The sequence below is a fragment of the Colobus angolensis genome, unplaced genomic scaffold (assembly GCF_000951035.1).
Source record: "Colobus angolensis palliatus isolate OR3802 unplaced genomic scaffold, Cang.pa_1.0 Scaffold389, whole genome shotgun sequence".
In the NCBI taxonomy this organism is placed as follows: Eukaryota; Metazoa; Chordata; class Mammalia; order Primates; family Cercopithecidae; genus Colobus; species Colobus angolensis.
In genome coordinates, this window is record NW_012117254.1 from 217,484 (window position 1) to 230,280 (window position 12,797).

The following is a 12,797-nucleotide window of genomic DNA, read 5'->3' on the forward strand; positions in this document are numbered from 1 at the left end:
TGTTAGAAAACAAAACGATCCCCCCTTAGCATCTTGTCTTATGCCACTAAACTCTCAACTCCTGGAAAGTGTTGCCTCCATCATATGCACTGTCTCCACTTGTTGCCTCCCAGGCATCCCACTGCTCATTCTAGTCTGGCTTCTTCAGTCACTATGGAACTGAAACCACTCCTTGCCAAGGTCACCAATGACCCCCTGATGGCTCCATACAATGAATTCACTTTGGCTGTCATCTTTCTTGGCTTATTGAAAGCATTTCACATCATTGTCTACTGTCTCCTTCTAGAAACACTCTAGTTCTTTAGTTTTCAGGGCTCCATACTCCAGTGCTTTTCCTCCCACCTGTCTGGCCTCCCTCCTGGGCCATTGGGTCCACACTCAAGACCACTTGTTGTCTTTCTGAGACCTCAAGCAATTCTGATCTCTTCTGTTGCAGTCTATACACCACATATGCAACACGTCAACTCAAACCTGTGGTCTTTTGCTCCCCTAAACCTTCTCCTCCTCAACTGTGACCCTTCCCAGGGAATGGTCCTAGCATCTACTCTACTATCTGAGCCCCTAAACCTGAGAGTCATCTGGGATTACTTGCTACCCCTTCCCAATGCAATTAGTCACCATGCATGGTTCTACCTCCTGAATAGAGAATTCAGTGTTTCTTCCAATGTGATGCAAAGATCCCCTGCAGAAGAATCAACTGAGTGATCTGGCCACAATGCACACGCCTGGCCCAACCCTGGACTCAAGGTATCAGACTCTGAGGGTGGGATCTGGAGATCTGCATTCTAAACAATCAGATGGTCTTGTGCCTATCAAAGTTTGAGTAAAAACCTCCTCAACAGTCTATTTCTCTCTGTCTCTTCTGTCATCAGCCTCATCCATCCTATTGCTGTCTCTTGCCTGGGCGATGGCAATAACCTGACCTCCCTGACTTCTCTTATTCTTCAGCTCCCGCAGCCTGTTTTCCACATGGCTGGCAAAGCATGCCTGGCCGTGCCCTCTTGCTCCTCAAGACACCCCTTGGTGACCTCCCCTTATCACTAGGGTAAAGACTACAGCTCTGAATGCTGCCTAAAGGGCCTAACATGGGCTCGCCTCCATGTATCTTGCAAATCTCATCTTGCACAGGTCTTTATCCTCATGCTACCCTGTCTTCTGTTTCCTTAAAACCACGATGGACTTGCTAAACTCCAGGCCTCTTCACGTGCTGCCCCTCTGCCTGCCTGAACTGTCTTGCATGGTCTTTGCTTGGCTGATTCTTACCCATCCTTCACTTTGGTTGGCCATGGCTTCCTCAGGAAGACTTTCTCTGGAAGCCCCCAGCCTCAGCCCTCTGGACTTCCCCTAGCATAAAGTTCATCACGCACCATTGCTACAGCTGTTCTGATGTTTCCCCAACCCAGCTATGCCCAGAGCTCCAGGCAGCCAGGACCTGCATGCCCCAGCTTGTGGAGCATCATGCTCTGCCAGCACCCATCCCTATATGTCCTATCAGCCCAAGGACCCAGCAGTGCCACCACCAATTGGCCCACCCTCTGGGCTCCTGTGATCCCATGCAATCAGCCTGATATGAAATGTTACCCAGTCTCTATTTTTATAGCTCAGAAATCCTAGTGAAACTGAACCCATCACGCAGTTTGAGCTCTTCAGAGAAAATGCTGAAAGTTAATGTCATTGGATCTGGCGGTCTTGTGATTCCCCAAAACAATATATTTTGTCTATAAAAACAACCTATGAGGCACAAACGTTGTGTCTATTCTTCAGGCTTTGGGTTCTCACATCATTTCCCACAGACGAATCCTGGAAGAAGCATTCTGAAGCCCACTTCTCCTTTCCCAACTCACCTGCCCTGTGGAGACTTTTGGCAGCTGTCCCAAGTCTGTCCAGCGTGGCAGGGAAGAAACTGCTTTGGGGCCTGGTTGGAGACTGACAAGGTGCCCCTCTGTATTTGCCAGCATCTCAGAGAAGCTGTGATGTTCACCCTTCAAGATTTTCCAGAATGTGCATGATGCGCTTAGGTTGGACAAAGGAGCAAGAAAGAGTCTTCCTGCCGTGAGTGGAGTATTATGAGCCAAAATTTGTCCCCATAAAATTCATATGTTGAAGTTGTAAACCCCCAGGACTTCAACATGTGACGGTAGGAGTAATTAAGGAGTAATTAAGTGGAAATGAGGTCAATAGGGTAGGACCTAATCCAATCTGACTGGCATCCTTATAAGGAAGAGGAGATTGGGAGCACTGAAAAGAACAGAGGGAAGATACTGTGAAGCCACAGGGAAAAGATGGCCATCGGCAAGCCAAGTAAATAAGTCTCAAAAGAAATCAACCCTGCCAGCACCTTGATCTCAGACTTCCAGCTTCTAGAACCTTGAGAAATTCTTGTGTGGTTTAAACCCCCCAGCCTGTAATATTTTGTTTTGGCAGCCCAAGCAAACTAATGCATGGAGCTTGGGTTCCAATTGCAGAACACAATCAGTCAACACGTTTTTAAAAATTGAACACTTACTGTGATCCAGGCACTGTGCTGTGTTCTAGGGCAGAAGTGGTGAGAAAAGTTATACATGGTCCCTGCCCAAATGGGGTTACCAATAGGGCAGGGAGAGGAAGGGGGCATTTTGGAGGGATCTATAGTCAACACAAAACCAACGCAAAGTCACCCTTCCCCAAAAGGGACCAGCAGTGCTAGGTGCATGGCCTGGGGTGGGGACATCAGGACAGACCTGGATTCACATGATGGAGCCAGGACTTCCTTTCTGTGAGATCTTCGTCAAATGACATGCCTTTGCTGGCTTTGCTTCCCTCTGCTATAAACTAGGGTTAGTTATAAACCCCATATCACAAGTTTCTAGAGAGGATTGTGTCAGTCAGTGCATGTACAAGGCTTGGCATACACTAAGTGCTCAATAAATGCTGGCTATGATCGTTTATAATCACAATTCAGGCATCTTCCCCACTGCCCTTCCATCCTGTCACTCCTTGTAGCCTCAGGCCAGCTACTATGAGGGAGTGGCACTGGTGCAGGATGGGAGGCTGGGGAGAGGGCAAGGAGAGGGACCCCACCTTCCCAAGCTACACCCTTGAGGCACAGGGTCTGCCTTTCACCTGATCCCCTGTCTCTGGGGGTAGAACTGTCTCCCTCCACCATCACCCCATTAAGTGCCTGCCCCTGAGTTGCCCTCATCATCTACAAGCAAGTGCCTTGGCCCCAGAACCTGTGGCTAGATTAGCAAGGGAGGCCCAGTCCACTGTATGGTGCATAAGGGGAACTTTGGAAGCCCAGGGCATCCTTCATGTATTAGCTTCCTTGCATGTGCAAACTGGGACCCTAAGTCACTGCCTAGAACATTTGTCTCTGGCAAAAGAGCCTAAAGTTCAAAACCCATATTCACAATATGACCCCATCTGTGTGCCTGAAGGGCCTTCCTTTGACTTTCCAGCATCCCCAGAAGGTAAGCATCACTCAAGCCCCATCTCCCCAAGGGCTCTGGCTGCCATTCATGGCATTTGGGCTCCATATTCGGTCTTCTAAGGAGGTCCCAAATTTCACTGCCATTGTCTCAACACTTCCAGGGTCTTCCCGATTAAAGGACAGATTACTTTCATTACTTGGAGTTGGCACAACTAGCACTTGAGACTTCCTGTGGCTATATCTCTCTGCATACCCACAGCTGGGAATCTCTGAGGGCTAAGGCCATGTTTCCTCTATGCAGAAACTGGGCATTATTGCCCTCTGAACAATCCCTGACCCTTGCCATCCTTAGAACTCAAGAAGCCCAGCCAGGGCAAAGCCTGAGTACTGTACACCGTCCACTCCTCTCCCAGCTTTGAAACCAAGCAGAGCATCCTTCCAGCAAGGGATACCTCTGTTAGTAAGCAGGGATAATGTGACTAGGAAGTTTCTAGCTGTGATTTGTGACAGATCTTACTAACCTCATCACAGAAGGACGGGTCAGGAGATCATTTTACACACTGGGGACAAACTTTAGGACCCAGGACATATCTGCTTCCTGCTCCTGGACTGGTTTGGGCTACTTCCTTACCTACAGTCTGACCCACAACCACCCATACACCTTGGAAGTTTGGGAGTCAGTAGGGATCCAAGATGGATGAGGACAGGATTCAAGTGGATGCCATTTGCTCTTTATTATTATTGTTTTCTTGTAAAGAAGGAGACAAAATGTAACAGCCAAACTCAACAATTATGAAAAGAAAGAGAGAGAGAGAAATCAGAAGCAAGTTTTTCTGTTGTTCCCAGGCTCCAGTGAAATGCTGACATATTACTGAATGCACAGATTTCCCAGCTGACAAGGGTCAACACATGAATACAAGCACAGTTTAAAGTGGTACCAAAATTAATCAATTTCACGGTAATTATTTCTATAAGCTCAGTTGCACATATCAGGGTTTCCACTGTCACAAATTCACAATGTCAGAACGAAATAGCAGATGTGTTCAGGCCTGGGAAAGTGGCATCTGTGAGGGGAGATGGATTGAGAGGCAAAAGCAGCTGAGGGATTTGTCCCAATCCTGAAAATCTGAAGGCTGGGAGTGGGTAAAGGGCAGGCACTGTTCAGCAGTCAGATGTCAGTATAGTGAAACAACTGTTGAGGCATTGAGCTTGAGAGGGTGTGCTATTTGGGTATGTTTGTCAGAGAAATTCTTGCTAGAAAGAGACTCGCTGCCCACAGTCTGAAAGGAAAAGCTCCCACGTTTGAATATTTGGAGGCGAATGATAGAGCGGCCAGTCTGACAGTGAAGCATCGGGTTTACAGAATATTTAGAAAGATACATCACGTGTATTAGTTTAAATTGCAGTCCAGTTCACAAACTATGTTATTCACAGGATAAATAAAGGAGTAGAGTGAAAGGCTGCAATATCCAACATCCCTGCAATGGAGAGAGAACAAGAGATCACCCTGTACATACAAGAAGTGCTGAACCGCAAAGCTGAAGGCACGGTGAAGGGATCCTTAATATCTTGAGCCTTTTCTTTGAAAAGGGTAGTCATTTTAAACTGGATTTCTCTTACACAAAAGACCCTGAACATTGGCTAAAGGGAAGAATATTTCAAATATTTTTATGTAGCCAGAATCACAGCTACTGTGAATTGTCTTGAGTTGTGATTTTCTCGAAGTTCTGAAGTAGTGGGCTTCAAATTAATGGACTTTTACTATAGTTGCAAGCAGTCTGATTACTGTACTTTTAAATTAGCTAATTGTAGTGATTAGTATCAGTAGAGTTCCGTGGCAGGGGGGTGGGGGGCTGTGCTTGTTTCTGAATCAGTGAAGTCCTGAAATGGAGCTTCATTACTTGTCAAGCTGAAAAGCCACCTAGACCAGCAGCTATGCCAAGATATCCATCTCAGCCTCAACTGTGAGTGTCCACACATGAGACAGCACACATGCATACTCCTAGAAAGACAGAGCCTCCGTGAGTGAGACTCTCTCCGTGATCTCTCTCTCTCGGACAAAATAGCAATCTAGAGGCAGTGTTGAACTTTTTTTTCTTCCTTCTCATGGGATGTCATTTGGTTGTCAAAAGATCAGCTCCGGCTGGGGGTTGTGATGCTCCACCCATTGGCAGAGGGGAAACATTCGGCTCTGACTACTTGACAAAAAGACACTTTCCTGTCCTGAATTCCTCATATTCGGGCTACCAAAAAGGCAATGTCCGACAGATCAGTCAGACTCCTGTTTCTGGAAGCACCCTAAGGAATTCACATTCATGGCAGTGGGATTGGAAGTTGAAAGAGAGACCTCCCGGGGCTGACTGCTCAGCACTGCGTCTCCATCAGCCAGGGCTCGAAGCCGCTGTGCGGGTGGTGTGCACACGCCAGGCACCTGTGCACCCCACTCTTGCACTTGTGCTTTCATTTTGAAAACCAGAGGCAATGGGGAGTGGGGGAGGGACAGGATCTCGATTTTTCTTTTAAAAAATCTTAAAAAGTTTTTGGTTGAAAACAAGTGACAGTCACATTTCAAGAAATTTTTTAAAGACTTCTTTTTGAAAAATGAAAAACATCTAAGTAACTAGCCCCGCCATACCCAAAGTCAATAGTCATACATCTTTCCACAAAAAGAAAAAAAACAAAAAAACATGCCCAGGAGTGCTCAGATTTCTTTCAGCTGCTGACGCCCACAGAACAGGAGCCTGGGCCAGGGGCATAATGCCAAAAGGGCGTGTGAGCGGGGGTTGCACAGGGTGGAGGCCGGCAGAATGGAGCTGCTTTGTCTTCTTCCAAAGCCTTTTTCAAGGAGGCAAACGGTGACAACTTTGGGGGTTGGGCGTCCAATAGTTAATGTCACTTTTCCTTGCTCAGGGTCCTGTCATCAGGCTACTCAGCCCTGGGAGGGGAGGTGACATTCCTCTTTTCAGACCGGATCCCTCCTGGTACAAATATAGCTGCACACCGGCTATTGTTTCAGATAAGCAATGAGAAAAGGCAACGTGCACACTTAGATACACACACACACAGACACACATACACACACACACACACACACACACACACACACGCATAGCAGTCCAAAAACAACAAAAATGTAGCCACGAAAGAGTTAGCATTGTAGCATTGTATCAAATCCACCTCCATACAAAGACAGAGTTTGAAAAGATATGTACAGGGCATTCGTAAAAGCCAAGTATGCACCGCAAGGAGTGATGCCACTGTGTGCTGTACAGTCTTTTTTCTACAATGTGCTGCAAAAACCATCCCAGAGACCATGGTGCAACCCCACCTGGCAGAACATCATGAAGCATCTGAACCGAACACCACAGGCCTTAAGCAACCACCTGTGACTCTTCCCACGGCCTGTCCTCAGTCCCTGAAGGACACATGCTGCTCTCCATGGGCCAGGCCTTGGGCTTCTTCTTGCTCTCTCCCATTACCACCCAGCTGCAACTCAGATGCCAAAGGCAGCGGGCATTTCTTGGCAAGCTCCCTTTGGCTCTGATCAGCGGAGCTCATGCCCGGCTCTGTGCTGAGTAGACTTAGGATAAGTTTCTTCTCACCTGCTTCCAGGTCACACTCTGGCACCTACTTGAAGAAATATTGGGAGAGCCAGGGCTAGCCCCGAGCTTCAGGTTTCCCCAGGTCCCCCAACATGGAAAAAGCAGGGGCCTTCTAAGCCAAAAACCCCTTTGTGACGAAGGGCAGGAGTGCAATGTTGAAGGCCCAGGGGAGGAAAAGACAAAGGAATGAAAGGTAGAATGTCACCTGCTTAGCGTCTCTGGCATCAGGGAGCTCTGGGGAGGACAAGAGGATGGAAAGGGTCAACTGATGGGAGATTGACTCCCCAAGTGGAGACTCAACATCAGAGGCATATGAGGGCCTCAGCTAAGACTGCTGCCTTACAACCTACACCTTTCTAGAAGACTCTTCCTAAGGTAAACCTCACTGGCTTCCTGGCACTTCAAGCACTTCACAGGCATTTGCTCAGTCAGCCTCCAACAGGCCTGTGAGGTAGGGGTAAGGATGGAAAACCCCAGCCACAGGGTCGAGTGGTCCAAGCTGGTGGCCTCACTGGGATAGGGACACAAGCCTTCTCACTGAAAGCATGTCCCAGGGCAAGTCCTCAGGGCTATAGCAGCCTCCAGAAGTCCTCTGTGGCCTGAAGGCAGGGCTGCATTCAAGGAATGAGTCCCAATGTCTGCCTTAGAGAGATATTTTGATAGAAAGAAGCTTGTCAACTCAGTGAGTTTTAAACTGCTGTGATTGCCAATAGACCCAGGCCATGTATTCTTGCACCACACAAAAATTTGCTACAGTTTTTAAAGCACCACAGAGGAGAAATGGTTTGGTGTTGAGGTCGAGGATGGAGACGGAAGTAGGGGGAGGTGGTATCAACAGTGTCTAGCATGGTCACTGACAGTTAAAGGGCAGGTGCCTTCTGCCCTACTGCTGTCCAAAGCCTCACTGAAAACAGACTGGCACCTGGCAACAGCAGAGCAAACTCCAAATGGACCTTTGACTCCAGGCCACGGGCTTCTCCACAAGTGTTTTAAAAGGGACACTTTAGGATCTTCTCCCGAGATTGGCACCATCATTAAGGAGAAATTCTCAATCTGAAGTTCAATTTCAATGCACCGTTCACAAAAAGTAGGCTCATGCCAGTGGGTAGTGGTTTGAACACAGCTGGTCCACATGTCTGGAGAGACAAGCACACTAGAAACTGAATGGCAGAGTCCACGTGGGCCCCTTGGTCAATGTGGATGAGGAAACTCTGCCACCCAGCCCTCTGGCCCTTATCCTTCACACACCCTGTCCTCCTTCCAGGAATGTGGGGACAGGTTTTGGGGCAGGTGGGCATCACAGATCCGTGTGATGAATTTCCCTTGGCCTCCTGTGAACGGCCCGGGTGCTAGAGTTTTGTTCTATTGTGTTCATTATTTATTTGTCATGATTTTTTTCACTTTGTTTTTTGCTCAATCCTTGTCCCTGTCCTCCAAATATAAGCAAGGACAGAAAGCACAGAACTGTGGAGGGAAAGGGGTGCTGAAAGGCTGGCTTCCCTCCCTTACCCCAGTGGCCTAGGGCTCCAGACACAGACAGGCCTCCAGCCAGCCCCACAGCCCCCGGGCCGGGCCTTTGGACATTCTGGTTACAATCAACTCAATGGGGTGATTCCTTTGGCATAAGAGAAGCCAGTTCCTGATGAAAAGACAGGATGTTGGAGGCTTGGGGGTCATCCCAAAGAGTTGGGCACTTTGGCCTTTGGCTCTTCCGGGAGCTTTGACTCATGCGTGGTCCCTACCCCCACCCTCCCCACTTGTCTGTGACAACTGACTTCCTAAAACTCCGCAGTTAGGGAATTATTTGGCAACAAGGAGGCTAAGGCTGTTTTGTGGTGGCACAGTCTTTAAAAAATTCAAAAGAAAATATGAGACCTCAGAAAGAGGCGTTCATCCAGGACAGGGCATAAACTTCCCACTATTTGTCAGCGCCAGGGTTGGCGGCCACTATCTCCTCGTACTTTGGGGGTGGGTCGCTGTAAGACATGCTGGCCTCCTCACTGCTGCTCTCTTGGGGCGCAGTCACCTCCTCATAGGAGGGGGGAGGGGTGGTGCTGGACAGTCTGGAGAGAGAGAGCTCAGGGAGGTAGAGAGTGCTCTCGAGCCGGACTGTGGTCCTGCCCCCCCGACTGGGCCCTACCACCACCTGGGGGCTGCTCACTGCCTCTCGGTGCCCAGAAGGCTCCCCTTGACTATGCATGGTACCCCGGTACACCATGACCCGGGGGAGGGTGTGCCCGGCACGACTGGCTAGGTACCGGTTCTGAGCATAGGAGGGGTGGTGACGGGTCGCTTTCTGCAGCTGGCACCTCCAGATGATGAACAAGGCGATGACAATCAGCAATGCCACCCCCAGAAGGGGTACCACCACGTACATGGCATCTGAGCTCTGCGAGGGGTCTCGGACTGAGTATACTGCATTTGGGTACCCCTTCCAGAACTCCATCTGCAAAAGAAAAAGGAGTACTTACAAGAAGCTCAAGCTCCAGGTGGGCTCAGAGACCTTCAGTAAGTCTGGTGCTTCCTACCCTTCCCCATCTGACTTGTCTCAGAGAGTTACTAGAGAGGCAGCAGAATGTACCAAGGGCAAAGGATAATGCTCCCAAGTGAGGAGGACCCCAAAAGAGTCAGGCAATGGGACTGTACGGACTTTATCTGCTCCCTGATGGCCCTAGTGGCTATGCCTTAGGCTGGGTGGCTTTCCTTGCTTCTCACTCGTCTGCATTACCAGGGCCTGTTCTTGTTATTCCTGAGGCTACTTCTACTCCCAGAACCAGCCCCAGGGTGGTACATGCCGTTTTCTCTTTGTTCTCAAACACTTCCTTGACCTCCTCGTAGCTGCAGATCTCCTCCATGCACTCTCGCTCGATGGTGCCCTGGCGCAGCTCCTCCAGGAACTCATTGGCACGAGGGAATCGTTTCAGGACCGAATGGGCATCCTTGGCCTCCAGAAACACTGAAGAGAGAGCCCTACTGAGGCCTGGAATGGGGAGATGCCCAGGGGCTCCTTCAAACCAGGCCCAGCCCAGCAACTGAAGCATAATTATGCAGGGAAACAAGGCCGAGTGAGCAGGCAAGACACCAGGCTTCTGATCAAAGGACATGGCCAGCCCTTTGTAAAAGGGATGGAAAGGCTGACATTCTATGCTGCCATGATGCACCTGTCTAGAATACCATGGCCCCAACAAGGCTCAGGCCCCTGGTTACATGGAAGAAAATGGGAGCCAACTGCAAGGAAAGTGCCCGTTGCACAGGAACAACAAAGAATAAGAACTATGAGTAGGCAATCTTCAGTGACTAAATCTCCAGTATCTTTCGCATCACCTTGAAAAGTGAAAGTTGGAGCCCTTGCAATGAGAATGTATTCCTCTTTAAGGCTGATACTGGTAGAACTAATACCAGATAATCCTAGAAGACTCTACCAGGGTGGCATTCCTCCACCTGAACATCCGCCTGTGCCACCAGGTTGTCTGGCATCAATAGTCTTGTTCAAGAAAGCCTAATGCAAAGCCAGCCTGGGCTAGATCAGACAAGTGGGCATACACGAGCCTAAGAGCACCTCTGGAGATGGGAAGTAGCAAGGTTCAGATGGAGAGTCTAAGCCTTTACAGACAGGGCACAGACTCCCCCTACAATACCGTCTTTGGATGCTGCGCATATGTACTTATTCCAGAGAGAGAGACCCAGCTACAACCAGGCTGACCAGAATAGCTTGAGCTCTGCACCCACATAAGCCTAAGTTGAGACTGTGAAGGATGAAAGAAGAGGTGACATTTGCTCCTGTTGTTCACCTAGAGGTGGGACTTCCTGGTTCCCATGTAAAGCAACTCCCCCTGGATGCCCAAGCTGGCATGTCTTTGCCAGTGGGCAAGCACCCTTCCCCAGGTCCTATGGCCTGTCACATTAGTGTCACTCAGGCAAGTCTGGGTAGGTACACATCTACAAGTGACATATGCTCCAGAAGGGAGCCAAAGTGTTGAGAGGGCAAAACTGCTACTCAGCTATTTGGAAAATGGCTACAGGGCCACTTGGCGGGTCGGGGGCAGGGAAGCTGGGAAGGACTTGAAACCTGACTCATGAACCCCTAAGCATGACCCTCCACGGCTCTGCCCGGATCTGGAAAAACTCACCTGCCATGATGCTGCCTCAGCTCCAGGGTCTCACTTCTCTGGAGTAAGAGAAAAGCAAAGTTGCAGTGAAACCACATCTAGAAATTTACAGGGAACCCTCTTGGCTCTGGGATGTGCCCCCTTCCCACTGGCCTGGTCAAAAGGTTGAAGCAGCACCTTGTGGGGCGCATCGTCCTCCATGCAGCCACCCATAGCTTCTGCTGCTTCTGATTCTGCCCCAAGTTCTTCTCCAGAGACCTCCCCAGGCCCAGCAGGGCCCAAAGCAAACCTTTAAGCATTTTCCCCCAAGAACATGTTCTGAGCATCTATAAGAACCAGGGGTTGACCTTTTTCTTTAAGAAAGGAAAGCTCCTACAGGCTGAGGCTCCTCCTTCCTTGCTCCCCTCAATGAATCTTTGCAACTCCCAGTTGGAAAGGACCTCAGAGATAGATGAGGAAATAAAGCCCAGAGAGACGTGCTCAGACAAGGTTAAGCAAATCAACAGTGACAGTGGCAGGACCAGAATTCACAACTAATTTTGATCACAGTGGTGAGTCACAGATATCTCCAATGACAAGCATGTTCCCTGAAAACAAAGCTTAACACAGCATCAACCATCTCAAAAGTCACTGCCTTGCTATAGCAATCTTCAATGGACACATCTTCTACAGGGTCTCATCCTCCATGCACAACAATGCTGCATTCTTCATATTCCCAGGCATATCCAGAAGACCCAAACCCAGGTGACCCAGTGTTCATCTTCACCAGACAAAGAGGCAAGATACCTGGAATGTTCTGGAACCAGGCCTCTCTTCTCTCTTTGCATTAAAGCCTATAGCAGTAGAGTACCAAGACATGAATTTAGACGACCAACACTGAGATGCCAACTAGAAGAGTTGCCCCTAATGTGAGCTATTGTCCGAAAGCCTTTCTCCTGCTAAGGAGCTCTCCAGACAGTACTTAAACCGTGGTCACAGCACCCTGCTCCCTCTGTCCCTCCCCACAACACACACGCCCACTCATACACACATTCTGGAGCCCTTGCTGAGCTGTCCACATCTGGGAGCAATCACCCCACTGCTCCCCTCCCCAAGCAGAAGCTCTGGTTTTATGACTAACTGGTTGCAAGACATGTGAACTGCGGAATCCATTGAGCCCTCCTTTTTGCCTAGGCTGCCAGGAAGTTCAGCGTCACTATTGCCAGTCAAGTACAGGCACACTGGAAGCCTAGCTGTTAAGCACATATGCTTCTCTCCTGTGATGTGATATACAGCTTTCTATTTATGTTTTCAGTGTCCTATTGTGCATTTATAATATGTCACCTAATCCTTTTGGCAAACAGTTGGGATATAAATCAATAATTTAGGCTATCGCAGTGGCTCATGCCTGTAATCCCAACACTTTGGGAGGCTGAGGTGGGCAGATCATCTGAGGTCAGGAGTTTGAGACCAGCCTGACCAGAAAATGGTGAAACCCCATCTCTACTAAAAATACAAAAATTAATTAGGCATGGTGCCGTGCACGCCTGTAGTCCCAGCTACTCAGGAGGCTGAGACAGGAGAATCACTGGAACCAGGGAGGCGGAGATTGCAGTAAGCCGAGATTGCGACACTGCACTCCAGTTTGGGCAAGAAAGAAAAGAAAGCAAGAAAGCAAGCAAGCAAGAAAGAAAGAAA

At 49.0% G+C, this 12,797-nt stretch overlaps 1 protein-coding gene across 3 annotated transcripts in view; it reads right to left on the reverse strand.

The window, feature by feature from the left end:
* Window positions 1-8,371: 8,371 nt before the first annotated feature.
* The window catches only part of PRRG3 (proline rich Gla (G-carboxyglutamic acid) 3 (transmembrane)), a 7,057-nt gene continuing 2,631 nt past the window's right edge, over window positions 8,372-12,797 (reverse strand). For 2 of the 3 annotated variants that reach the window (XM_011954647.1, XM_011954646.1), the window contains exons 2-4: window positions 11,142-11,179; window positions 9,807-9,967; window positions 8,372-9,457 (exon numbers count right to left, since the gene is read on the reverse strand). In XM_011954647.1, the coding sequence (XP_011810037.1) occupies window positions 8,930-9,457; window positions 9,807-9,967; window positions 11,142-11,148 (696 nt within the window). In that variant the 5' untranslated portion in view covers window positions 11,149-11,179 and the 3' untranslated portion in view covers window positions 8,372-8,929. Of the gene's footprint in view, window positions 9,458-9,806; window positions 9,968-11,141; window positions 11,180-11,297; window positions 11,657-12,797 lie in introns of those variants that run through there. The other variant, XM_011954645.1, reaches the window with a different exon arrangement.